At 38.5% G+C, this 26,391-nt stretch overlaps 1 protein-coding gene across 1 annotated transcript; it reads right to left on the bottom strand.

Moving 5' to 3' along the window:
* Positions 1–1,560: 1,560 nt before the first annotated feature.
* Positions 1,561–26,391, bottom strand: LOC104595710 (cyclase-associated protein 1-like). The gene is made up of 10 exons (XM_010256567.3): positions 25,871–26,391; positions 15,950–16,118; positions 15,798–15,862; positions 14,976–15,294; positions 14,738–14,885; positions 14,497–14,606; positions 14,286–14,341; positions 14,138–14,194; positions 13,791–13,934; positions 1,561–1,969 (listed from the first exon to the last, which is right to left on the bottom strand). The coding sequence occupies exons 1-10, from the start codon at positions 26,141–26,143 to the stop codon at positions 1,883–1,885; spliced, it is 1,428 nt and encodes a 475-aa protein (XP_010254869.1). The 5' UTR covers positions 26,144–26,391; the 3' UTR covers positions 1,561–1,882.

Below are 26,391 nucleotides of genomic sequence, written 5' to 3'. Positions count from 1 at the left end.
AAGCTCCCTACTTAGAGCTCGAACTCCCTAGCAAGAGGCCTGAGCTCCCTACTTAAAGTTCAAAAGAGCTCCCTACTTAGTGCCCGAGCTCCCTACTTAGTGATCGGACTCCCTGCGAGGAGCCCGAACTCTCCCTTTGACCCCGAGTCACACAAAGTAGAGACCCGAACTGGCCCGTCTTATGACAGTTCGGGGCCTCCCCTTATCCGAACTCGAGACTTTGCCTCACGCACCACTCCAGGCACTTCGCTTCCGGAGCATTGAACTGGACGAACCACGCCGTACCTGACACCGAAGGAGTCCGTATCCAGGGGCGGCGCACCTGATTGACTTGGGATCTGACGCTTGACGGCCGCATTCCCAACGGCCACTTGCCACCGTCACCTGTCACCACTGCCTCCAGTTGCAGAAACGGCTCCGACAAAAGGGGCAGTGACAGTTCTGCCCCAGCAGAGGCGATGACGCCCGAACTGGCAGAAGCACGGAAATACTCATTCCCGACCTGACAGGAGACTAGGAGTGAGTGCGCGAGGTGGTTATAAAAGACTCTCCACCCCCAAAGAGGAGGTATGCAAACTTTGCGCTATCTGGTTTATCTTGCCTTTGAAAGATTCTAACTTAAGCTTCGGAGCCTTTACACCGGGTTCTCCTTGGAGCTTCTTCATCTCCTCCATTTCAGATCCCTGCTACTCGATTCAAAGGCAAGGTCATTGACAGCTAAGACCGGCCGGATTGCGCATCATCACTAATATTTCACACTTCAGAAAAAATTATTAGAATGTATTTATCTTGCCTTTGAAAGATTCTAACTTAAGCTTCAGAGCCTTTACACCGGGTTCTCCCTGGAACTTCTTCATCTCCTCCGTTTCAGGTCCCCGCTACTCGATTCAAAGGCAAGGTCATTAACAGCTAAGACCGGCCGGATTGCGCATCATCACTAATATTTCACACTTCAAAGAAAACTATTAGAATGTATTTACTTGTTCATAAAGATTTCAGTTCTGGATCCAGTATTATTGTTGATATATATTTGGAATTTATATGAATTACTCTAACATATTCACGTGTATCTTTTCTTTTTCACCATAACCATACGATTTCAAGAGCATATTTAAGTACTGTCTCTTAAAATTGTCTTTCAAATACTCCTTGTAACACCGCCAGTACGCCACTACTTCTAACTCTGAGGAAAGCTACCTCAACTTAAAAATGCAATGACAATGGAGACGATAGGAACCTTCCAAAGAAAAACGCATTTGAGAGAGAGAGAGAAAGAGAGAGAGAGAGAACCAGTTCGAAGACCACATGTGGTATAGTCTGAGGCTCGTGAGCCAGTCGAAAGAAGAAAGCTCTGTGAGAAGCTGATCTGGACTTTCTGCGAATTGAGATTTGCTCCCCACACCGATCTCACAGAACATCCCACCTAGGAATAACAACACACAAGTACAAGAAATCTTCCCGATGTGCAGCTGGGACGTGCTGTGGCCTGTGGGGTTGGTGTGAGGAGCAGATCCGGACTCCTATTCTGCAGATGTAGATAATGAAGCAACAAAAAAAAAGTGCTGACAAGGCAACAACCCAATGTGCAACTTATTATGCCACAAGCGTCACTACCGGACAACTCAGCAAAGAGACCAAGTACAATTACAAACCCAACTCTCCCAAGAACATTAGGAATAAATATTACAACAGTCGGATCAATCAAAATTCAAAAGAATAATAAGAACATGACCTAAGGATTACAAGATACATTCGTATACACACAACCGAGCTTAATGGACACAAGACAAAAATAAAGCAAACAGAAAGCCGCCTTCACCCAACACACAATTGAGACAGGAGAAAAGGGAACCTAACTGCAACCTGGAAGCTTGTTTCGCAATTAACCCCCAGAGTGAGAGACTGGAGATGTCACAAACTGCCCATCCTTAAGTGTGTGAACAAACTGCTGCGGCAATGAATGTTCCACCTGCGATGCAAATCCAAGTAAAGCATCACCAACAAAAGCAAGTAACACGCTCATATTTTGCTTTAGTTTTTTAGGGTGTTTATATGGTTAGGCCATTTTTAAATACATTTTTCTGTAAGGAAAGTTATATCTTCAATATTCAGAAGCATACTTTCTCAATCAACATGTTCTACCATTATGTACAAAGACAGTTCAGAAGCCAAGGAAAGGTTGACTTTTGAAAAGAAAACAAAGAAGAATCCTTTGAGGCCTTCTCATTATATGATCTGAGAAGGAATTTACTTGAGATTCACTAGTTTTCACCTGTTAACCCAATCGAAAAGTAACCATTCCTCTTACTGTTAAGGGAGAGATAAAATTCAACATCATCTTTATTAATGTAGGGGCTGGTAGATGGAAGGGAATGTCAATAGGTAGCCTCGCTTCAAAGTCTAGCCAAGTATACTCTGAAGTCTAGGGAAAATCTAGACAATAGTTGCTGGTTTTCTTCTAGTAGCAGAGAACTACTAGAAAATAACAAAAAGAAGAGAAGAAATCATATATTTTTCCAACATGGATTTCAAAAGGTGGAAAAAAAAAGAGCTACTATAGAGAAGAACAAAAATCAACTCATTCATTTCTGCTATTCTGGACAGATTTACATATAGAACTCCTCAAAGTTTTGATTGAAATATAAATTTAGCAATTACTAAAACCGCGGCTGAGTTCTAATTAGAACCTAGAAACTCCAAAGAATAAAACTTCACAAAGTAGTTGACTTAAACTAATAGTTTCCTAAACAAAATAGGAAACTAATAGTTGTATACCCTTCTAAAAACATAGGGCATTCCCTAAGACTGTTTGGTTTGAAAGCAAAGGGAGGGAAAAGAAGGAAACCCTACCTTTTCTTTCAAACCAAACACAGCCTAAAGAAAATAACAACTGGTTTGGAAACATAAAAATAGAAAGTATAGATTTAGAAACTGCTGCCAACTTCCAAATCTGGGTGCAGCCTGTGGTTCTTCCTCTCATATATTTTAGTCAACTTTGGGATGCTCAAATATCTCCACAAATTGATTACCGTATCCTCTTACTCCTACAACCACATTAACCCCTTCTTTACGTGAATGAGGTTCACCCCTTGGGCCTAAAGCTCCATCAGCTATGGCACTTTAGCAGTTTTCTCAGGACAGTAGGGCTCGGGTGGTTTGTCCAAAATGGCATCAGAGATAATGCTACTCTGTTGGCAAGTCACAAGCATGGAATTGGGGGACTGTAAGGTTATGGTCCATGGAATGGTGTGGAACACCTGGGAGAAAAGAGCAAAGCAAACTTACGAAAAAAAAAATTAAAGAAACCATTTGAGTACTTAAGGGGCTTTGTCCTCTTCTTAGCTCTTAGGCACTTGTAACTGATGAATTCAAAGGCCTAACTCATCAGATAATCTGAGAAGGAATTTTCTTAAGATCCTTCTGATCAGATTGCTGAAGAGGAGATAAATTTGCAATTTGAAGGAAGCAGTATTGCCAGTCAAGGCCATTAAGCATTGGAGGGATGTTATCTATTATCTAATCTGATGGAAGTCCCTTTACTAAAAGACGCTAAATTCAAGTAAGCAGAGGTTAGGGCACTTGTCATGAGTGATTATATTGCCAATCAGCACAAGTTGTCCTCATGGGTGATTGAAGGGGACTTGGCATATGCCATAAGACGTTACTGAAGAGTGGCAAGTGAGCCCTAGTGCATGACTCACTACCTAAATGAGATTAAGGAAACTTTGGCAATCATGGCTGTTCAAATAAGTCAGACTTCTATAGAATTGAAAATAATAGTGATTGGTCTTTGACAAATTGAGGATAGAGGGGGCCTCTTTTGTAAAAGTTACAGTGATGCAGGTATTGGAAGCAAAGAAAGAAGCCATGGAAGAAGAAATCAAGTTTCTTCACATTCTTGAATCAATGGCAATTTTGTAATTTTCTGGTAATTTAGATTTTGGTGCTTTTGTGTTTTTGCTAATTTATTGACTAGTTTGTCAGTGTCTAGAACAGGGTTAAATTTATTTAAGGGTCTTAGTAGTATTAACAGTCATTTTGGAGAGGTCTTAGTATTTTGAAAAGTTGAAGATGAAATTACATCATTTTCATTCAACTTACTTTCAAGGGGTCATAACTTGTCCACTTTGCATGATTTCAGTGTCATTTGAGCTATCCATTCAATGGGGCCAAGATCTTGTAAATCCAGCATGTCTTGAAAGAGATATAGCCATTTTATTGATAGGGTTTTGGGTTTTTCTATTTCCTCAAGTCAATGTTAGAGTTGTTTCAAGACATATTATGCTAAAGAGAAATTAGTGCATATGCTGAAAATTAAACTATGAAATAACAATTATAAGCCATAAACAAGCAGGACAAAAATCAAGAATAATTATAGAAGAGAAGCAGAGATTCAAGAAAAAAAAAAAGATGGAAAGATGAACTAGAATAAGAAAACAAAATATAAGGATATCCAAACAAGTCCAACAAGGCAATTCATTATAAAATTGTATTCCTCAAAATCAACTAAGAAACTGTTGGAATGTTAGCTTTATTTATTATGTTTGTATTCTGTTGAGTTAGGGTCCGTTTGGACAAATTAAATCAGTTTTTTCTTTTGTTTTTTATGCTATAACTTAAGTCCTACTGGGCATAAGGGTCCTTTCCCTTCTATTTATGGTCACCCTATATATATTAATATAAGCTGGCGCCGCCAGCACTGTAGCAGACTCCAAATCTCTTTTCTCTCTTCTCTCCTCTCTTCCTCTTCTCTTTTCCTACCTCTCTTCTCTGTTCAGCTGTTAATATGGTATCAGAGCGGTTCTGCTAGGCCTGTGAGCAGATCGAGCAAGCTTCAACTTGCTGTTTTCTTCAACTGAGATAAAAAAAAATGCAGACCTACGACTGGTACAGATTTTTTTTAGTGTTTTTTTCCTTTTCCTTGGTCGTGTACCAAGAAGAAACTATATGACTCCAGACTGCTGAATGTTGTCTGAGAAGCTATGAGGTTCGAACCTCTTTTTTTAATGGATCGTGTGATCCCATGTCTGAGAATTCAGATCTGTAGATTGTGGATGACCTGATCTTTTAATCCTTGTGGTGTAACCATACTGGTTTATGACCCCTCCTAGCAGTCGATGTGTTTGGGGTGTCTAGAAAATGGTGGAGTGTGACTGCTAGGTCAGATAAGCTCTGAGATCACCCTAAAATCTTGCCTTTTTTGGGCAATCTAGGCTGGTTTGTGGTCAGATTGTGTCCAGATTGTAGTGTGTGCATGCGGGCTTCATCCTTGGTGTTTCTAGGACTGTTTGTTTGGTGATAGGAGGGATCATAAGGTGTGTGTAAGGTCTGAAAGGTGTTTGAGTCATGTCCTCTGAGAATTCTGCAACTTCAGGAATTTCAGGAGGTCAAAATGGAATGAGTGGGGGGATGGATATGAGTTTCCCCATGGCTGTAATCCCCTTTGATGGACTGAACTATCTTGAATGGTTTAGGGGAATTAAACTTTATATTACTGCTAGAGGAAAAATTGGGTATATTAATGGTAAAATCAAGGAACCAAAGATTGGTAGTGTTGAACATGACAGATGGGACCACGAAAATAGCATGGTGATGTCATGGCTCTTGGTTTCCATGCTGCCACAAGTAAGGAAGACCTTGTGGGCTGAAACAACTTGTGAAATATGGGAACAAGCAAAATCTACCTATTTAGAACAGAGACACTATGCAAAGATATATCGATTACAAGCAGAATCCTCCACTTGCAAGCTAGGGGAGAGGAGTCTCTTGGTGTACTATTCAGACTTGGCATCAATTTGGGAGGAACTGGATCATTATCAAAATGTGAATTGGAAGTGCGATGAGGATGCAATGGCCTACAAATCACTTGTTTCCCAGCAACAGGTATTTGCCTTTCTTTTGGGGTTGAATCCTACATATGAATCCATGGGGGTACAAATCTTAGGAAGTAAAAACCTACCTTCAGTCCAAGAAGCTTATGCCCTAGTTCAGTCTGAAGAGAGCAGAAGAAGTGTGGATGACAAAGACAAACTTTGGTGCACTCACTGCCAAAAGTCTAGACACACTAGAGACACATGTTGGGATCTTCATGGCAAGCCGAAATGGGCTCAGGAATTGAGTAAGAAGTCTGATCCGAGTAAGAAACCAACCTAGCAGAGTTAGAAGAAATATAACTCAGCAAATGTGGCATCTCAAGAGACTAGTCCCATGGTACCCCAAGAGCGACACTCTGGTTCTGACCCCAAGGAAGAGATCATCAACTCCTTTCGTGACCACTTGGAATTATATGGTAGGACACTTCGCCAGATGGATTCTGGCCCTACTCCTTTTACCTCCTTTGCGTCTACATTAGGTAACACTACCACTGCCTTCCATGTGTCATCTCATACATCTGATTCCCCTAGGATAATTGACTTTGGAGCCTCAAACCACATGACCGGTAAGTCAAATTTATTTCAGGCATATAACCTCCTCTCTGGGAGAGATAAGGTGAGACTGGTTGATGGGTCTTATTCCACCATAGCCAGTCAAGGAACCATCTCCCTTCCTCTTGGTCTTACCCTCTCTAATGTGCTGCATGTTCCTAAATTACCTATCAATTTACTTTCCATTAGTAGTATTACTCATTCCTTGAATTGTTCAGTGACCTTCTTTCCTTCTTCGTGTGTGTTTTAGGATTTGACCTCGGGGGAGACGATTGGTAGAGGAAGCATGGTGAATGGCCTCTACGTGTTAGAGAATAAAGCTGGTCTTGTGACTACAGAGTCTTTAAGTTCTTCTAGTGAAAGTCATGCCTACTTATGGCATAATCATCTTGGTCACCTTTCGTTTGAGTCTTTAAAACTTATGTTTCCTGAGTTGTTTAAGTCTTTGTTAGTTAGTAAATTGCAGTGTCATACGTGCCAATTGAGCAAACATTGTAGAAGTTCCTTTCCGTTAAGAAATAAAAGATCTAAATTTCCTTTTCATATTGTCTATTCTGCTGTTTGGGGCCCTATTTCTCTACCTACTGAGATTGGATATAAATATTTCATTACTTTGATCGATGACTACTCTAGATATACTTGGTTGTATCCTATGCGATCTAGAGATGGAGTGCCAAAGATTGTGAAAAACTTTCAACGAATGGTTTTCACTCAATTTCAAACTAAAATTCACATTTTCCAGCCGGACAATACAAAAGAATACTTCCATAGTGATCTCACAGAGTTCTTTGCTTCATGTGGATCTCTTCATTGAAGCTCTTGTGCCAGGACACCTCAACAAAACGGTGTTGCTAAAAGGAAAAATTGTCATCTACTTGAGGTAGCTCGTGGTTTATTACTTCATATGAATGTTCCGAAACGTTTTTGGATGGATGTTGTTATGTGTGCTGCATATATCATCAACCTATGCCATCTCGGTTACTAGAGTATAAGGCCCCACATCAGCTCTTGTTTCCTATAGCTCCGTTGTCCCCCATTCCAATGTGTGTCTTTGGGTGTCGTTGCTTCATTCATGACTTGTCTCCTACTCGCAGTAAACTCGATCCTTGTGCCACTCCTTGTGTTTTTCTTGGTTATCCGTTATCTCAAAAGGGTTACCGCTGCTATGATCCTACTTCACGTAAGTACTATGTCTCCATGGATGTATCATTCTTTGAGAGTCAACCTTTCTTCTCAGTTTCTCCTCAAGGGGAGAGTAGGGTTGAGGAGAAACACACTCAAGTTCAACTACCTCCTCTTCCCGACCCTTCTCCATCTCAGGTCTTTCTTTGCCGCCATAAGAGCCAGAAGAGTTCAAGAGCCGTGGAACCTGAAATTATGCAACCAAGATCATCGGACTCTCTAGAGGTAGATCCTCCTCATCATCCAGGTACACTTGTTCCCATTGATATGCTTGAATCTCTTAACATTGATCCTCCTGTTGTTAATGATCTTGATGTTCCTATTGCTAAGAGAAAGGGTGTTAGGTCTTGTACTACTAATCATCCTATCTCTCACTTTGTGTCCTATGATCATATTTCACCTTCATACCGTGCATTCCTTTCCTCTATTGACATTGTCTCTATTCCTAAGAATGTGGCAGAAGCTTTATCCAAACCTGAATGGACAGATGCAATGAAGGAAGAAATTAATGCCTTACATAAAAATGGCACCTGGGAGTTAGTGGATCTTCCTGAAGGGAAGGAACCAATGGGTTGCAAGTGGGTATTCATAGTAAAGCATAGAGCTGATGGTTCAGTAGAAAAATACAAAGCTAGATTGGTGGCCAAAGGGTTTACACAAGTGTATGAAGTAGACTATGCAGAGACCTTTGCACCAGTGGCCAAGATGAATTCAATCAGAATCCTCCTCTCACTGGCAGCTTACCTTGATTGGGAACTTCATCAGCTGGATATCAAGAATGCATTCTTGAATGGTGACGTAGAGGAAGAGATTTACATGACTTAACCTCCAGGTTTCTATGCCAAAGGTAGTGAGCAGAAGGTGTGCAAGTTAAAAAAAATCTTTATATGGGTTGAAGCAATCACCTCGGGCCTGGTTTAGTAGGTTTCATTTAGCAGTGCAACAGATGGGATTCAAACAATGCCAGACAGATCATACTTTATTTGTGAAAAAAGGTGAAGGGAAAATTGCAGCTTTAATTGTCTATGTTGATGACATAGTAATCACAGGAGATTGGAAGACTGAAATACAGAAGCTAAAGAAATTCCTAGTCACTCAATTTGAGGTGAAAGATTTAGGCCCCTTACATTATTTTCTTGGAATTGAAGTTGCCCGCTCAAAAAGGGGCATCTTTATTTCCCAAAGAAAATATGTACTAGATCTATTAGAGGATATAGGCAAGTTGGGAGTGAAACCAATTGATTCACCCATTAAACCCAACCATCAACTAGGAGACAATCAAGGGGAGTGTTTGAAAGATGTAAAGAAGTTCCAAAGACTTATAGGGAGACTCTTATATTTGTCTATGACCAGACCTGATATTGCTTATGTAGTGGGTGTTCTTAGTCAGATCATGCATAATCCTAAGACAACTCACTTTGAAGCTGTAGAAAGAATCCTTAGATACCTCAAGAAGTTCCCAGGAGCTGGTTTGCTTTTCCAGAAACATGGGCATTTGAAAGTGGAGGTGTATACAGATGTTGATTGGGCAGGGGCAATCGATGACAGAAAATCTACCAGTGGGTATTGTACCTTTGTGGGAGGAAACCTAGTCACCTAGAGAAGTAAGAAGCAAAGTGTGGTGGCTAGATCCAGTGCCGAGGCAGAATACAGAGCCATGTCTCATGGAGTTGCTGAAATGATGTGGACAAAAAATTTGTTAGGAGAGTTGGGTTTTGCAGTTAACAAACCTATATCACTCTATTGTGACAACAAGGTTGCTATCAACATTGTTGCTAACCTAGTCCTCCATGATAGAACAAAACATATTGAAGTGGACAAGCATTTTATTAGAGAAAAACTTGTGAGCAGAGAAGTGTGCATTCCTTATGTTAGTTCAGAGGAACAACTTGCAGACATCTTCACCAAGGGCCTTCAACACGTGCGGCATGATAATTTGTGACAATTTGGGCATGATTGATATCCATGTCTCAACTTGAGGGGGAGTGTTGGAATGTTGGCTTTATTTATTATGTTTGTATTCTGCTGAGTTAGGGTCCGTTTCGACAAATTAAAGCAATTTTTTCTTTTGTTTTTTATGCTATAACTTAAGTAGGGGCATAAGGGTCCTTTCCCTTCTATTTATGGTTGCCCTATATATATTAATATAAGCTGGCGCCGCCAGCACTGTAGTAGACTCCAAATCTCTCTCTTCTCTTCTCTCTTCTCTCCTCTCTTCTCCTCTGTTCGGTTGTTAATAGAAACCTAATTATGTTACCATAGCCATTTTCTTTCTTTCTTTTTTTTTGTTTTCTTTTTTCTTTTTTTTTTTTTTTTGGGGGGGGGGGGGGGGTCCTTTACAAACTACCCTACATGGGAACTCAAATACCAACTCTAACTGCTAGAAGGGTCATTACCCAATGTTGGTGTTGGCTATCTAGGGTCTTGGGAGGGGAGGACTAGATATGGACCTAAAATTTGGCACTTTTGCATAAAGTGGCTACTCTCAGATTCCAACTCACATTACACCCCTACCAACTCTAACAGCTAAAACACTAAATATCAATTAATAATCCTACTACAACTTAAAAATCAATTACTAACCCTACTACAACTTACCAAATGAACACCAACCAAGAAATAATAAAAATATTGACCAGAAATTAGAAAAAAAAAGTAATTAGCACATAAACACCATTTACCAGGACATAGTGAGAGCAACTAGTACAGCATTTTTCTTAAAAGGTAGGGTAAAATTGTATTAATCAAAAAGAAGTATACAAGTATGTTAGTTCACTGTACAAAAAGATTCTGCACATATGAACCATTAAGAGACCCCAAAAATGTAAACAGCAAAAAAAGAAGGCAAAAGATCATCATCCTTGAACCGTAGGTTAATACTCAACCATCTTCTAAGGTTTTCAATAATTTGTTTAATCAACACCTCTTCTTGAGACTGTTTTTGGTAAAAAATCCTCCTATTCCTTTCACCCCAAATAGCCCAAACTACTGCAGCATTTCATAACATTTTTAGTGGATACTTTTGGAGATACAAGAAAAGAAAAACAGTTACTATGGTAACAGTATGAATTTCATTCAAATAAAACCATACTACCCAAAAAACTGGATAGCATGGACCAATACAAAAGCCCAAAGTCAATAGTAATTTTGAAAGGTAAGTAGTACAAGTTAATCCCTGGCCTTGGCAATATCCATACAAGATTTTCCCTAGTTACACCTAGGGGTGAGCAAAAAAATCTGAAAAACCGAATCGACCAAAACTGAACCGAAAAATCGATTAACCAAACTAGTCGGTTCGACATTCTTAAAAAACCAATAGTTTCGGTTCGGTTTCGATTAACCATTTAAAAAAAAACCGACGGTTAACCGAACCGACCGATATATACAATACAATATAATATTATATATATGTTATATTATATTTTTTATTTTTTTTTAATTCGAATAAAAGAGCTCGGCAATATGCTTCAGGCTTTCTCTTTCAAATTTCAACCTTTTTCGGTAGTGCCAGTCTGACAGTCTCCAATATTGTCCCTCGCCCATTGGTTCTTTTTTATCTTTTCCCAACACTACCAATCTGCCAGTCTGGCATTTTCTCTTTTGTCTCATTCAGTCTCTCATTTTTCAACTTTTCTCTTTGGTCTCTCTCTTTCATTTCTCTCATAGTCTCACTCTCTCGCTCTTTCATTTCTCTTTTGTGTTTTGCCTTTCTCTCACTCTCATTTCTCTACTTTTGTCTCTCATTTGTCTTGTTCTCCAATCCCCACACCAGATGGCCACGCGGCCCACGTCAACCACCAGCATGGCAGCACCAGTGGCAACGCCAGTCGCCGCCTCATCGGCAAGCAAGCACCAACAGTCCAATGCCAACCACCAGCACAGCAGCACCAAGCCCGTCGAACAGGCTTCCGTCTCTCTTCTCTCTCTCACCTCTCCTCTCTGCGTCTCCGCCAGGCACCACCAACCAGTGCTGACACCGACAACAACCACCGTCTTCATGAAAAATCCACCATCTTCATGAAAAATGAAAAAATAAATGAAAAATCTACCACCGACAGCAACCACCATCCACCAACAGTTTTAGTTTTTTTTTTATTTTAAGTGCATAAAAAAGCCGAAAAACCGAACCGCGGTTAACTGGTGAACCGGTTACCTAATTGCATCGGTTCGGTTTCGGTTTGAATATTTAAAAAACCAATCAGGTCGGTTCGGTTTGAAAAAATACCCCACGGTTCGGTTAACCGAACCATGAGCACCCCTAGTTACACCCATTTTAGCTAGGGAATCAGCCAAGTATTTGCTGTCCTAGGGATCCACCTGAATGAGTTATTCAGGTTGTGTCCTAGAGCCTATACCTGTCTATCCATTGACTGGTACCTCCACAGAATATCCTCTTCTATTCTCACCCAATTAAAAAGAACTTGACAGTCCCCTTCAACAATTAATATATCCATCTATGCATATGTACCAAACATAGGCCATAGAACTAGAATTTCAGCCTTGAGAGAGACAGAGTTACTATGCCCAATGGGCCCTTTATAGCTGAGAACACTGCTTTAGCAGTCTCTAAAGACACCACCAGTTCTAGAAGTGCCTGGGTCACCTAAACTACCATCAAAATTTAATTTTGACTTCACCTACTTCAAGCACGCTCCAGTGCTTTTGTCTTTGCTGATTTCTCACTTGATAGACAACAATTATTTGCCATCCTCTCCATAGGCCATTAACAGACACACCACATGCCAAAACTAAATGGGCAATTCTCACCATGGTAAGGCCAATAAAGGAGTTAGTATCTAATTCTTTACCTTAAAATATCTTGTCATTTCTGTCAACCCCAATGCCCCCATAAAAGTCACTCTCCCCATCCTCAAAAGACAGATCCCAAGCAACAATACCCAGAAAATATGCCCTCAAATCCAGCTATCTCAAAAACTAATTACAACTGCCCCCCCCCAAAGCATACACTTTCTCCACTAACCTGCCATCCTCACACTACCCTCTAGCATACCCCTATCTCTGAAATTACTGACATCAAAACTATTTAGTTAATTCACTGGATGTGACTTCAGAATATTTAAACTTGTCCCTTTCCTCTAGTTCTCCGCAATCTGCATTGTCTCTTCGGAGGGTCTCATAATGGAACTTGCTTGTCTAATCAGTAAAGGTTGCTGCATCATCTTCTTTAATATTTACTCAACATCTTAATCCTTTTTTTTGTTTGTTATGCTTTTTGGAAGGCAGCATAATGTCACAAAAATGTTTCAACCTTATCATTTAAGTTCCATAATAGGGGTCATTACTTGGTGTAATGCTATTGGAAAATTCTTGGGCTGACAAGCATGAGAATGTGGGTTCAAGTCTGAGATCATCCACTTTGTGCAAAAAATGCCAAAGGCTTTCAGTCCACACCTCCAAAGACCCTAGATAACTGGGATCAACATTGGGTAATGGCCTTTTATTTTAGTTCCAAGATATATTCCACATGTTGGCCAAAGAGTTCAGTTATTCCAAAATTTCTGAACATGTTTCCTTCCAAGAAAATTGAGGGTGATTCAATGGTGTCTCATAAATAAAGAGTTCATTGATCAATTTCAGTAAAAAAAAAGTTAAAACAAGTGCAAGATTTAGTACTAGGATGCTCCATGCATGTTATAAAGCCAAAACCATGTTAGTTTTATACAAATATAGAGTCAAAAACGTCATGCATATAAAATTGATGCATCAACCAGTTTGTGCAGATGAAGAGAGCCTCTCTCCACATGAAGAACTGACTATGGGATATAAACCTATGGCAAAGGGCAATATATTGTTATCTAGAGAGTAATAATCACATTGTCAAATTGCAAACTCTATTGCTTTTGAATAAAATTCTCAGTTAACTTTGCACCCAAAAAAAAAAAAAGAAAGAAAGCCTATTCTTACAAATGAAACTCTAGTTCTTTTTATTTTCCTTTTTACCGAGGGTAGATCAGATGCAAATTCATGAGTACCTTATATAATATCTGAAACTCTAAAAGGTCGGTACTTTATATTAGATGGTACAAAATGAAAAAGGGGCATATAAATACCCTAGAGAAACATATTTAGACACTCTGCAACATCCCAACCCCACCCAAATAAAACAATTCGAGCAGCATCTGCAAATATAGCAAATCCAGGTAAACAAAGACAAGTCCATACCCAATCAGCATCAAGGCCACCACCAGGTACTAATACATTTATTTCACTTGACTTAGCAGTTGTTATAGAAGCCCCCAGAGACTCTTTACTCAGATATAATTGGCAGCCTCCTGTATTGTCCACTGAAATTGTTGGAGCCGAGCCCTGAAAGCAGTAGAAGAGGGTTGCTAGAACGAACTAAAAAAATCTCACTGCTCTGGTAAGCAAAAAAAAGAAAAAAGTAAAAGAAGCAAACTATAATCCATTCTCATATTTAGGTGAATGCACCTTCTTCTAATTGATAAATTTTTGCATAACCATTTAAAACTCAAATGCAAGAATTCCAAGAATCAGAAATAGATGTATACCTGGCATTGCAACTCAATAGCATTACAGTTCACGATCTCACAAGCTGCTACAACATCCTTTGTTTCAACCATAAAAGCCACACAGAGTCAAGTCCAATCTATGTTCAAGTCTCATGCAAGAATAGCCATTTTATTCACATGTACTAACCGTGAATACAATCCCCATCTTAGTGCACTTGTCAACTGTTATATTATTCACTTTCCCTGCAAATTGTTTAAGTAATAACAAATTCATTTTCTTTCTGATAATAAAACCTAGAAAAGTTTATTCAAGGACTGGATGCCCAGCCTTGTTATATACAAGTAGTTGGATAACCAGCCCAAAAATACTGGTACAGCTTATGGGAAGCAGCAATTACCTTGGATTTGCAAAACAGAGTCCTTGCACCCAAAAACATATACAGATTGTTTTGCATCACAATCATCAATAACCAAGTTCTTTCTCCCAATTTGATTCTCAACCACCCACCTGTTAAATATGTAACAATAGACAAATCAAATACCAAATCCACCTCTTACATAAGTATAAAGCTTATCAAGAAAGATGCTTCCTGAAACATGGCTAGCTTTCAATGTTAAAGAAATTCTTAGGATCCTCACTTGCGACCCATTTGAAGCTCCAACTTTGGAGGTCCTGCCTTAGAAAATGATGGAGAACTAGTGCGTGCATCTTTTTCACTGGAACCAACAATGCTAGTTCTATTAGCACGGTTCTTTGTCTTCATATCATCCGTTACCTTTCTTAGATCTATGAAGGAAGGATTCAAATTAAAATGACATTATAAGCCATCTAAAAAAGAGATGATTCCATCAAATATAGAATATATTGTTCCATTACCAGCAGTCACAGGCTTCCCTGAATTGATTTCTCGAAATACTGCTGCCAACCCTTCCTTTGAACGCGATGATGAAGTGCCAGAAGATTCAGGCGTAAGGAGAGAAGTGGGTGGAGGAGGTGGAGGGGCAGGGGCATTTATTGGGGAAGCTTTTGATGGAGCTGATACAGGGGTAGTAGCTGTTTTTCCAGTAGGATTCCATACAGAGCCCAAAGGATAAAAACTTTTAACATAATCCCTCAAGCCTGGCATGTAAAGCTCCTTTAGAGCTTTAGCCCACTCCACATGATTAGGGTCTTTACTTTTGTACTCCACGAGAACCTGATTTAAAAAGTGGAAAGTCAGTATTAACCTGCAGAATTCACATTGGCTTAAGTAGACTAACATCACAGGATTAAATAATTCCAGTCCATGAACCAAATAAAAATTAAAAGTTCATAATAAGGGAAGCCCAAAAATGTGACACAATAAATAGGTTTCACTTTTATAGATTATTTTAGTAGACAAATGTTTTAAAATCAAGCATAATTTAAAATATAAACAATGTTTTTATAGCATAAAGCAATAAAGAAGAAATGCATTTCTTCTAAACCTCGTGATTCTATTGCTAATATGAGTTTTTATTTTAAAGTAAACATCAAATTTTTCATTTTTCTCTTAAAAGAGAGAAGAATATACAAGAGGGCAATTTGATCTTAAAAGCATCAAAACGAAACAAGGATCTAAGCAATATATTGCCCCTAGCCCTTTGTTTCCCCACTAAGAAAAACATGCTCCTGTTGCATAGTGGTAAACTATTAAAAGTCAAATCACCTCTTTTATACCTTGTTGTTGTAGAACTCTGCCATTTGCCAACTTTCTTCCACATGTGTGATAGGAAGACTCATACCTTGAAAAATAAAGGAGAAAGAAACATAGTTGCTAAACTGAAACCATCTGCTTTTAGCATAGGAACATTAATACACAATTATCTTACCACAGTCTTTGCCTAAGTATGCAATCCAAGCTAAAGCTGTGAGACTGTCAGCAACAGCCTTGAAGTGGTTGAAGAAATCAGATCGTCTTCCTTCAGTCAATGCATTTGCCTTCATGATCACTTCATTCAGTGGCTTGAGAAATTCCGCCATGCCTCCAATGTCAGGTTTCTGTACATCCAATACAAACTCAATTGAAATTTTGCAGTAAAAGAAGTGAAAGAACCAAATACTCTATTGCATCCAACATTAACTACTATTCACCTTTTTTCATATTTAGTTTCCACCTAATATTTTTCCAAGTCTCATGTGATCTTATGTCTGGAATCAGGATTATTTAGGGGAACTTGATTTTAAGCTATTAACACATTGCTTTCTACAAAATACAGACAAACAGAAAACCTTCAAGATAGATAGAATGAAGCATATAATATTTGAGATCCAGAGACTATTTTATTAGCAAAGAAATAAGTGAGATGGAATGACAATTTCATACTTCTATCAGAAAGCATTCTGTTGCAGAGCTGAGGGGATTTTATTTTGCTTTTAATAGAAATAAGAAACTTCCATTCATGAGATAAAAAAGTGAAAAAGGTCATTACCTGATGTAGAGGCAGCAACACTTAATTATGAAGAAACACATGACAAATCTAGAAGGAACAAGAAAGTGAAGAATTCTCGTGCTTGAACTTGGCTACTTTCTTGTTTTAATTTTGTTTTGATGATTTTCAAGGTTGTTTCTCAGGCAATTAATGATTTCTAGTGGATTATTATTGTTAGGAAGAGTCTTACAGAGTATATAGCTATTAGATAAGGTTATTTTTGGGCTTTCATTACTATTTTGGGACAGGGGTGTTTTTGTAATTTCTGGGTTTTATTGACTGCCGACCTAAATAGAACCCCTACATAAGAACATAACTGACGTTCAAAGAAGAAAAAAGGAGGATATTCAATTACTTCAAGCTTAACAAAGCTGTTTTTCCTTTCTTCACTCTATTTTCTTCTTTCTCTTGAATTTCTCAAGCAGTTTGAGTGATTTTTGCTGTAAAAATCACTAGAACAGATCTTCTAGACCTGCTCTCCTGCATTAGGTGGTATCAGAGCCTGAGTTTTCTCTCAAAGCCCACAACAATGCTTCCAGTGATGGATCTGAGATTCTCTCAGCCATCACAGAGTTACAACAGCAACAAGCTGCATCCTTTCAAGGTTTAGAAGCTGCTATTAGGCAGTTGACTGAAGTAATCACTAGGACTAATCTTCAGCCGCCTAGTACAGCCCCAACCCTAGAAGAAACTAGGGGTTTCCCTGCTGTACCAGCAAGGAGAGTTGATCTAGGGAATCGGTTTCAGCCACGAGTGGTGGTCCAGCCCCAAGAACAACCACATTTCCAAGCCCTAGCAACAGCCTTTGATTTTAGTGACGAAGAGGAAGATTTTGATGATTTTGAAGATGAAAATCAGGGTATGGGAAGGCCAATTGATGCTAAACAACCAACTAGAAGAAGGAATAATGGTGATAGGGATTACAAGATGCAGATAGAGTTGCCAACTTTCAATGGACAGTTGCATATTGAAGATTTCCTAGATAGATTGGATTCGTGAGGTGGAGAAATTCTTTGATTTTGCTGAGACAACAGAAAATAAGAAGGTGAAATTGGTCTCTTATAAGCTGAAAGGGGGAGCTGCTGCTTGGTATGATCAAGTTCAGATGGAGAGAGTTAGAGCTGGAAAGCAACCTATTAGGACATCGCCAAGAATGAAGCAGTTACTACTTTTGGCTCAATTCCTTCCACGTGATTATGACCAATACTTGTTTCAACAATACCAACATTGTGTGCAAGGTACACGTGGGGTTAGGGAGTGCATCTGAATTTTTCAGGCTTTCGGTTCATAATGAGTTGGTTGAAACTCTACCACAAAAGGCTGCTCGGTTTATTGAGGGTCTCAAACCAATTATACAAGAAAGAGTTGCAGCCCAAGATGTGTAGGAATTGAGTGAGGCTATTTGTTTAGCTATAAAGGCTGAAAGACATCTTGAACGATACCCAATTAGACACCAAACTTTAGGAAGGCACTACTTGGGTGAGACATCTAGGGTTGAGACTATTGTCAAGAAGGGGAAAACTCTCTCTTGAATGCTCCTAAGGCTGGAATGCCCACTGCCCCATTCCATAACACTTTCCAACAAAAGAACCAGCCTAGAGGGCAACTAATTCAGCCTCAAACATGACAATACCAACCTGTCCAGCAAGGTAATCAACCTAAAAGTAACAACCCCTATGCATATCCTATAGGGAATAAATGCTATAGGTGTGGGGGAAGTGGTCACACATCTAGCTCTTGCCCACTCCATGCACGAGAGGAGTGTATATGATAGAACAGGTTAAAAGACAACCCAGATTTTCAACCTCAAAATGAAGAGCCTATTGTTGATGAAGAAGAGGTTTTGGGAGATGATGTTCATTGGGATTTTCCGGAAGAAGAGAGATCTTTTGGTATGGTCAAGTGTATTCTTCATGCAGTTAAGCAACCAATGCTTGACACACAAGAGAAGAAGATCTTCAAAACACATTGTAGAATAAAAGATATAGTGTGTGATTTAATTATTGATAGTGGGGCAGAAATGAATGTCATTGCCAAATCAATTGTAGAGCAGTTGGGCTTTCCAAAAAGGCCTAACACCGATCCCTTCATTGCTGGTTGGATGAAGAAGATTCAGCCGGAAAAGGTTTCACAACAATGCAAGGTGGCTTTCTCTATTGGTAATGTATATTTTGATGAACTACTATTTGATGTTAGCCACCTTATTTTGGGAAGACCTTGGCAATTTCGTTATGATGTCACTCATAAGAGAAAAGATAATCTTTATATTTTCACTAAAAATAAACAGAAGATTGTTCTTGCACCTTTGAGAATAAAGGAATGCCCCTAAGCTTGTCAAGTGCAGGGGCGTACCCTTCTTCTTACTCAAAGATTCTTGGAGGAATCTAAAGAGACTGGGCAAATATATGCTATTGTTGCCAAGGGTGAGGGTTCCCTGCCTACCAATGTACCCAATGCCATGAAACCATTAATTGAAGAATATAAAAGTGTTTTCCCTAAGGAATTACCTGACAGTGATAGGTTGTATGAGGGAAATACAGCATGCTATTGACTTTATTCCAAGGGCTAGTTTGCCAAATTTGCCACATTATAGAATGAGTCCTAAGGATCATGAAATACTCCAAGGGCAAGTTGTTGAACTTCTAAGGAAGGGAATGGTGTAAATCAGTACTAGCCCATGTGTTGTTCTAGCCTTACTTACACCAAAGAAGAATGGAAGTTGGAGGATGTGTGCGAACAGTAGGGCCATCAATAAAATAACTGTTCAATATCGGTTTCCGATCCCTAAGCTGGATGATATGTTAGATATGCTTCATGGGGCAGCAATGTTTTCTAAGATTGATTTGAAGAGTAGTTGTCATCAAATCAGAATCTGCCCTGGAGATGAATGGAAAACAGCTTTCAAGACAAAAGAAGGATTGTTATGAGTGGAAAGTTATGCCTTTTGGACTTTCCAATGCCCCCAGCACATTCATGAGGTTGATGAACCATGTTTTGAAGCCATTGATTGGCAAGGTGTGGTAGTATATTTTGATGATATCCTAGTGTAGAATTCGGATTAGCTGAATGTGGTGGCTGTTTAGCAGGCTGTGGAACCAATGATGAGGTTCCACACCAGTAATAAATTCATGGACCCGTAAAAGGTGCGGGCCCCATGTATTTAAATACTGGCGTGGAACCTCATCATTGGTTCCACAGCCCGCTGAACAGCCATCACATTCAGCCAAACCTTGCTCCCTAGTGTATAGCAAGGACAAGGAAGAACACCTACAACGTTTGCAAGAAGTATTTGAGATTTTCCACCAAAATCAGCTTTCTTGGGTATGTGGTCAGTGACTCAGGCATTATGGTTGATGAGGAAAAGGTTAAGGCTATTAGAGATTGGTCTTCGCCTAAAAATGTACACGAGGTGCACTCTTTCCATGGTTTGGCTACTTTCTACAGGCGATTTATACGGAATTTCAGCAGCATTGTCAGTCCTATTTAATGATTACTTAAAAAAAGGGGCAGTTTCAAAGGATACTAGAGGCAGAAAAGGCATTTCAATTGATAAAGGAGAAGCTAACCAAAGCTCCTGTACTTGCTTTGCCCAACTTTGATAAGTTATTTGAGGTGGAATGTGATGCTTCAATGGCAGGTATAGGTGTTGTACTGTCTCAGGAGAATTGACCTATGGCTTTCTATAGTGAAAATTAAATGAAGTTAGAAGGAAATGGTCTACCTATGAGCAAGAGGCCAAGAGCTAATATGCAGTAGTGCAGGCTTTGAAGCATTGGAAGGATTATTTGGTCCAAAGGGAGTTTGTTTTATATACCGACCATCAAGCTTTGAAGTATATTAATAACACGAACACTACTAACCATATGCATGCTGGATGGATAGCCTTCTTACAAGAGTTTACTTTTACTCTCAAGCATAAATCAGGGGAACAGAATAAAGTAGCAGATGCTTTGAGTAGGAGGGTTCTTTTGATGAAAACATTACAAGCAGAAGTCATAGGGTTCAAATGCATAAAAGAACTCTATGCTATAGATGAAGATTTCCAGGTTGAATGGGAAAAACTCCAAATGGGACAGCATAGTGAGTTTGCCTTACACGATGGTTTTCTCTTTCTAGGAACTCGATTATGCATTCCTAGAGGATCCTCAGGGGAGAAAATCATTAAAGAATTACATAATGGGGGTCATTTGAGCAGAGACAAGACCATTGAAATGGTGGACAAGCGTTATTATTGGCTACATCTCAAGAGGGATGTTGGGAGGTTTCTACAAGGTTGCTATGTTTGCCAGACATCTAAAGGGGATACCCAAAACACAGGGTTGTACATGCCATTGCCTACTCCAAAGGGTGCTTGGGAGGATCTTTTCATGTACTGTGCTTGGGTTTCTCGAAGATGGTTCATTTTGTTCCTTGAGGATGACAACTGATGCAACACATGTAGCCAACCTATTCTTTAGAAAAGTGATTAAACTACATGGCATTCCAAAGTCTATTACCTCAGATCATGACACAGTTTTTTATAAAGAGGAAGGTGATAAAAAATCACTCGAAAGAAGATAAGACTAACTTAGACACTTCTTACACTAAATAACAGCCAACAAAAGACTCTGAAGAAAGAAAAGAAAAGAAAACTAACTCCTTCGGCACCAGATCCTAGACCAATTTCATAAAGGTCAATTGCAGCAGTGAGCAAGATGAGTCAAGCAGAAGAAAGAACCTAATCTTCCCCAACAAAAACCTCCTCTTGGTTGTCGCCATCTTCATCCCATCTCCCTCCTCCAAGTTCCTTAGCCACTTTTGGAGGACTTTATGGTGATGGTTTGACTCTGAGCTACAATTTAGCAAAACTTGTCATCATCAAACCGATGGGAAAACAAAAGTGGTGAAAAGGACTTTTGGTAATATGATACACAGTCTATCTAATGGAAAGCCTAAACAATGGGATTTAGCTCTTTTACAAGCAGAATTTGCATATAATAACATGGTGAACAGATCTACTAGCAAATCTCCATTTTAGATTGTGTTTTGACGCACTAGACTTGGTGCCACCTCAAAAATTGCCAGGATATAGTTTACTTTGTTGACAAGATCATATCCATTCATGAAGAAGTAGAGAAACACCTAGAAGAGGCCAAAGCCAAGTATAAGGAAGCAGCTGATCATCATACGCGACCAAAGTTTTTCCAAGAAGGAGATGAAGTAATGGTATTTCTAAGGAAGGACCGGTTCCCTATATGGCAATACAACAAGTTGCAGCGAAAGAAGATTGGACCCTAAAAGATCATGAAGAAGATTAATGCCAATGCCCATGTTGTAGACTTTCCTACTTCCGTGAATATATCTAGAACTTTCAATGTTGCTGATCTCTTTGAGTACAATTCACCCATCTCCAAACAAGACTTGAGGGCAAGTCCTCTTCAAGTGGAGGGGACTGATGTAGAAGCTGCAACACTTAATTATGAAGAAACACATGACAAATCTTGAAGGAACAAGAAAGTTAAGAATTCCCGTGCTTGAATTTAGCTATTTTCTTTTTTTAATTTTGCTTTGATGATTTCCTAGGTTGTTGCTCAGTCAACTAATGATTTCTAGTGGATAATTATTGTTAGGAAGAGTCTTACAAGGTATATAGCTATTAGAAAAAAAGGTTATTTTTGGGTTTTCCTTACTATTTTGGGACAGGGGTTTTTTTGTAATTTCTAGGTTTAATTGGCTGCTGACCTAAATAGAACTTCTATATAAGAACATTATTAACTGATGTTCAAAGAAGAAAAAAGGAGGATACTCAATTGCTTCAAGCTCAAGAAAGCTGCTTTTTCTTTCTTCACTCTATTTTCTTCTTTCTCTAGAATTTCTCAAGCAGCTTGGGTGATTTTTTCTGTAAAAATCACTAGAACAGATCTGCTAGACCTGTTCTCCTGCATTATTACCCAATGTTGGTCCCAGCCATCTAGGGCCTTGGGAGGGGTGGACTGGATATGGACCTAACCATTGGCACTTTTTTTTAAACAAAGCAGCCACTCTCAGACTTGAACCAGCATTCTCACACTTGCCGGCCTGAGATTTTACCATTACACCAAGGCCCAAGCAATACCCCTTCATGAGAAAGAAATGTAATTACATAAAAAAGGACAAGTAACTAATTACTCCCATGAAATGAAAAACTAGTACACCCAACTAACAGTCAGAATCTAACTGGACATCAACAACAAATCAAGGAAAGACCAAAAATTACATCTGAAATATAAAATATTGTATATCCAACTAGACATGCTACAACATCTACGATGAACGACTCAATTAGATGGATTATATACAGGTCAATGCCCTTGCTAGCATGGTTTCAAATGTCACTAATGTCGCCCAACATATGTCGATGTCGAGACTCACCGACATGAAAATGGATGGTAATATAAAAATTACATTATTTCGGTCGACATTTCCTATATTTCAGAAATGTCGACCAAATCGGTCCAAATAACCAAAAAACTGACAGTTTTTCCTATTATGTCAATAGGATGTCGATAATGCCGATAGGATGTCAACTAATGTACATTAATAATATAATATATTAGTTTATTATATTATTATAATACAGTATATTAATATAAATTATTCCATTAATAATTTCTATTTAATATTTCAAATAAAATATTTATAAAAAATAATTAACAAAATATAAAAACAAAAGAATAAATTAATTACTTTATAATATAAAACATAAAATATTTTTCAAGTAATAAAATATTAACTAGTAAGTATTTTTTAAAATATTTATAAAAATCAGAAAATGTTTATTAAATTTTATAATAAATCATATTCTACATTTAATATAAAAAATCAGAATAAATTTATTAAATGTTATACTAAATCATAATTTATTATAATTTTAGTATTAAAAATCATAATAAATTCATTAAGTTTTATAAGAAATCAGAATTTATCATAATCTTAATACTACAAAAAGGAGAATCAGTTTATTAAATTTATAATAAAACATAATGCATTATAACTTTAATATTTAAAAAAATCAGAATAAATGTATTTCTATTTACTAGTGTGAAATAAATATATTAGAATTTATAATAAATCAGAATTAAAAATAAGAAAATATCAGATAACCTTGTAAAAACATCAAAATGCATAATAAATCAGTAAATTGTCATTTACTAATTTGTTATTGATCTTAGTTTCTTAGCTTTATATAATGGTTGGGAATAAGATAATAGTCTAGAAATATGTATTAATGCTTCTTTTATCATTTTACAAAATATCATTGCATATTTCCACATATTTCATAATATTTCCACAATGTCTCTAATTTTTACAATATTTCCCATTGACATTTCCGACATATGTCCTATATTTTGGTAAGCGACATTTCCATCGACATCGACATTTTAAACCTTGCTTGCTAGAAAGGGGGTTGGGAGGTCTGTATCATTTAAGGGAGCTGCTGGCCTGGAGGTGCAGACTATGTAATTGTTTTTGCTTGATGCATATTAGTAGGTTGGGCTTTGCATTGTTCCCTTCATCTGAGTATTTCTTGAATATGGGGGTTTTTCTATTTTCTTCTATTTTATTTGTGGCTTCATGCAGCTACATAATGGGGGTATCTCATCCTCCAAACCCATAACCCCTCAACCCTGGTGGCAGCAGAATTTGATCCCAGGTCTCTGCTACAAAGTACAAACAGCCACATATTTCTTGAATATGGGGGTTTTTCTATTTTCTTCTATTTTATTTGTGGCTTCATGCAGCTACATAATGGGGGTATCTCATCCCCCAAACCCATAACCCCTCAACCCTGGTGGCAGCAGAATTTGATCCCAGGTCTCTGCTACAAAGTACAAACAGCCACATATTTCTTGAATATGGGGGTTTTTCTATTTTCTTCTATTTTATTTGTGGCTTCATGCAGCTACATAATGGGGGTATCTCATCCCCCAAACCCATAACCCCTCAACCCTGGTGGCAGCAGAATTTGACCCCAGGTCTCTGCTACAAAGTACAAACAGCCACATATTTCTTGAATATGGGGGTTTTTCTATTTTCTTCTATTTTATTTGCGGCTTCATGCAGCTACATAATGGGGGTATCTCATCCCCCAAACCCATAACCCCTCAACCCTGGTGGCAGCAGAATTTGATCCCAGGTCTCTGCTACAAAGTACAAACAGCCACATAACCTACCAACTGAGCCAGGCTTTGCTATTTTCCTCTTTCACTACTATTAATAAATGTCTTGGACTGTTATTACTGGTCACACACAACAACACAGAAAGGAGAAAAATAAATTAAAAAGAAACAAAAGATGAAACCAAGCAACTCAGGTTGATGTAGTTCAGTACTTCTACATAGTAACTACTCAATATATGTGATGTTTCAAGGTAAATGACATTTTATTTGTTGAGAGAAAATATATTAAAGCCTTTTCAATGTGGTGATTGAAGGATTGACTCCATATACAACTTCAGTGGACTTTGGTCTTTAGGACTTAACATAATGCAGCTTGTGAATGATGTGTAAATGGAAAAAGATCTTTACAGAGTTCTGTTACTTATTGGAGGATAATTACTACTCATAGATTGCTAACCTTCATCTATGGTAAAATTCAACGGCCGTAAGGGATTATCATCACAATTTGCAGATTTTATCCTAATGATGGAGATTCATGCATGATTCCACTATTAAGTAAACATCATGGCCATGTCAAATGTAAAAATAATAATAATGGCAGTCAATCAGCAAATACTTCACCGTTTGTCTGCATCAGCCTAATATTGTAAGGAATTTGCATTGTGCATGTACAGTAAAAAGCATCATGTTTGTGATATTTCCCATGAATTCCTTGGGCAAAAGATGTATAAGTTTTTATTCACTTCCATGCGTTGGTATTCGCAACTTGAAGAAAGACATTGCATCCGGTAAAAGCAATCTATAGTTGACTAGTACTTCAGTTATATTGGTCAAACCTATAAATTGCAAGGAAAAACTCATGGCATGAATCACACATATTGCAGCCCATGGTAGTGGTAAAGAAAACGAGAATGCAATATCAGGGTCAAATGATCCAGATTCAGGTTTTATAATGAAATTAGATTTAAATATCTAGCGCAAAATAGAGCCTCCATCCACGCCCAGTCGACAGCGGACCATTATAAAGACAAAATTCTGATCTTTTCCGGTTAGTTCAAGCAATAAACATCGGAAGGCACATATTTCCGATCCAAAGTTCCAAATTCAAAGAAAAACTCAACCGAAACTGGTTTTAAACAGAATAAAAAAAAAAAAGAAAAAGAAAACACAAAAAAAAAACAACCTGACATTGCTTGGCTTTAACAAGAAACTCCTTCTGAACAGAGAATGCCTCCTCGAGGATCTTCGATATTTCTAGAACCTTTCCTCCGATCTTTGTCGCAGCGGCAGAGACTCTACCGAGGAATTTTGCCACGAAATCATCATAAGCAACGATTGCCGGATCAACCGGTGCATCTGCGCCATCTTCCGACGAACTCCCGGGACGGAATCCAAGAGAAAGCGCTTCCAGACGAGCCACTGCCGACTCCAATCTTTGAATCAGCTTCTCCTCCATTGCTAGGGCTTGATCTAATATCTATCTCACACTTTCTCTTATATACTAAAAGTAGAGCTGTGTTTTTGCTGTTCGTATCAATCACCTGACCTGGCCAAATATGCTGTTCTACTCTTTCAAGCAGAGGAGAACGATAGAAAGGAAAACTATTTTGTTACTCTTTTTACTTGTGGATGACTTCACCGAAAGGCAAAAAGCGCCAGTGGCCCCGGCCGCTGAAGACCGAAAGCTTTGACGCACCCCACTTT

This window comes from Nelumbo nucifera, chromosome 5, assembly GCF_055504915.1.
Source record: "Nelumbo nucifera cultivar China Antique chromosome 5, China Antique-T2T, whole genome shotgun sequence".
Taxonomy (NCBI): domain Eukaryota; kingdom Viridiplantae; phylum Streptophyta; class Magnoliopsida; order Proteales; family Nelumbonaceae; genus Nelumbo; species Nelumbo nucifera.
This window is presented reverse-complemented; position numbering and strand designations above follow the sequence as displayed.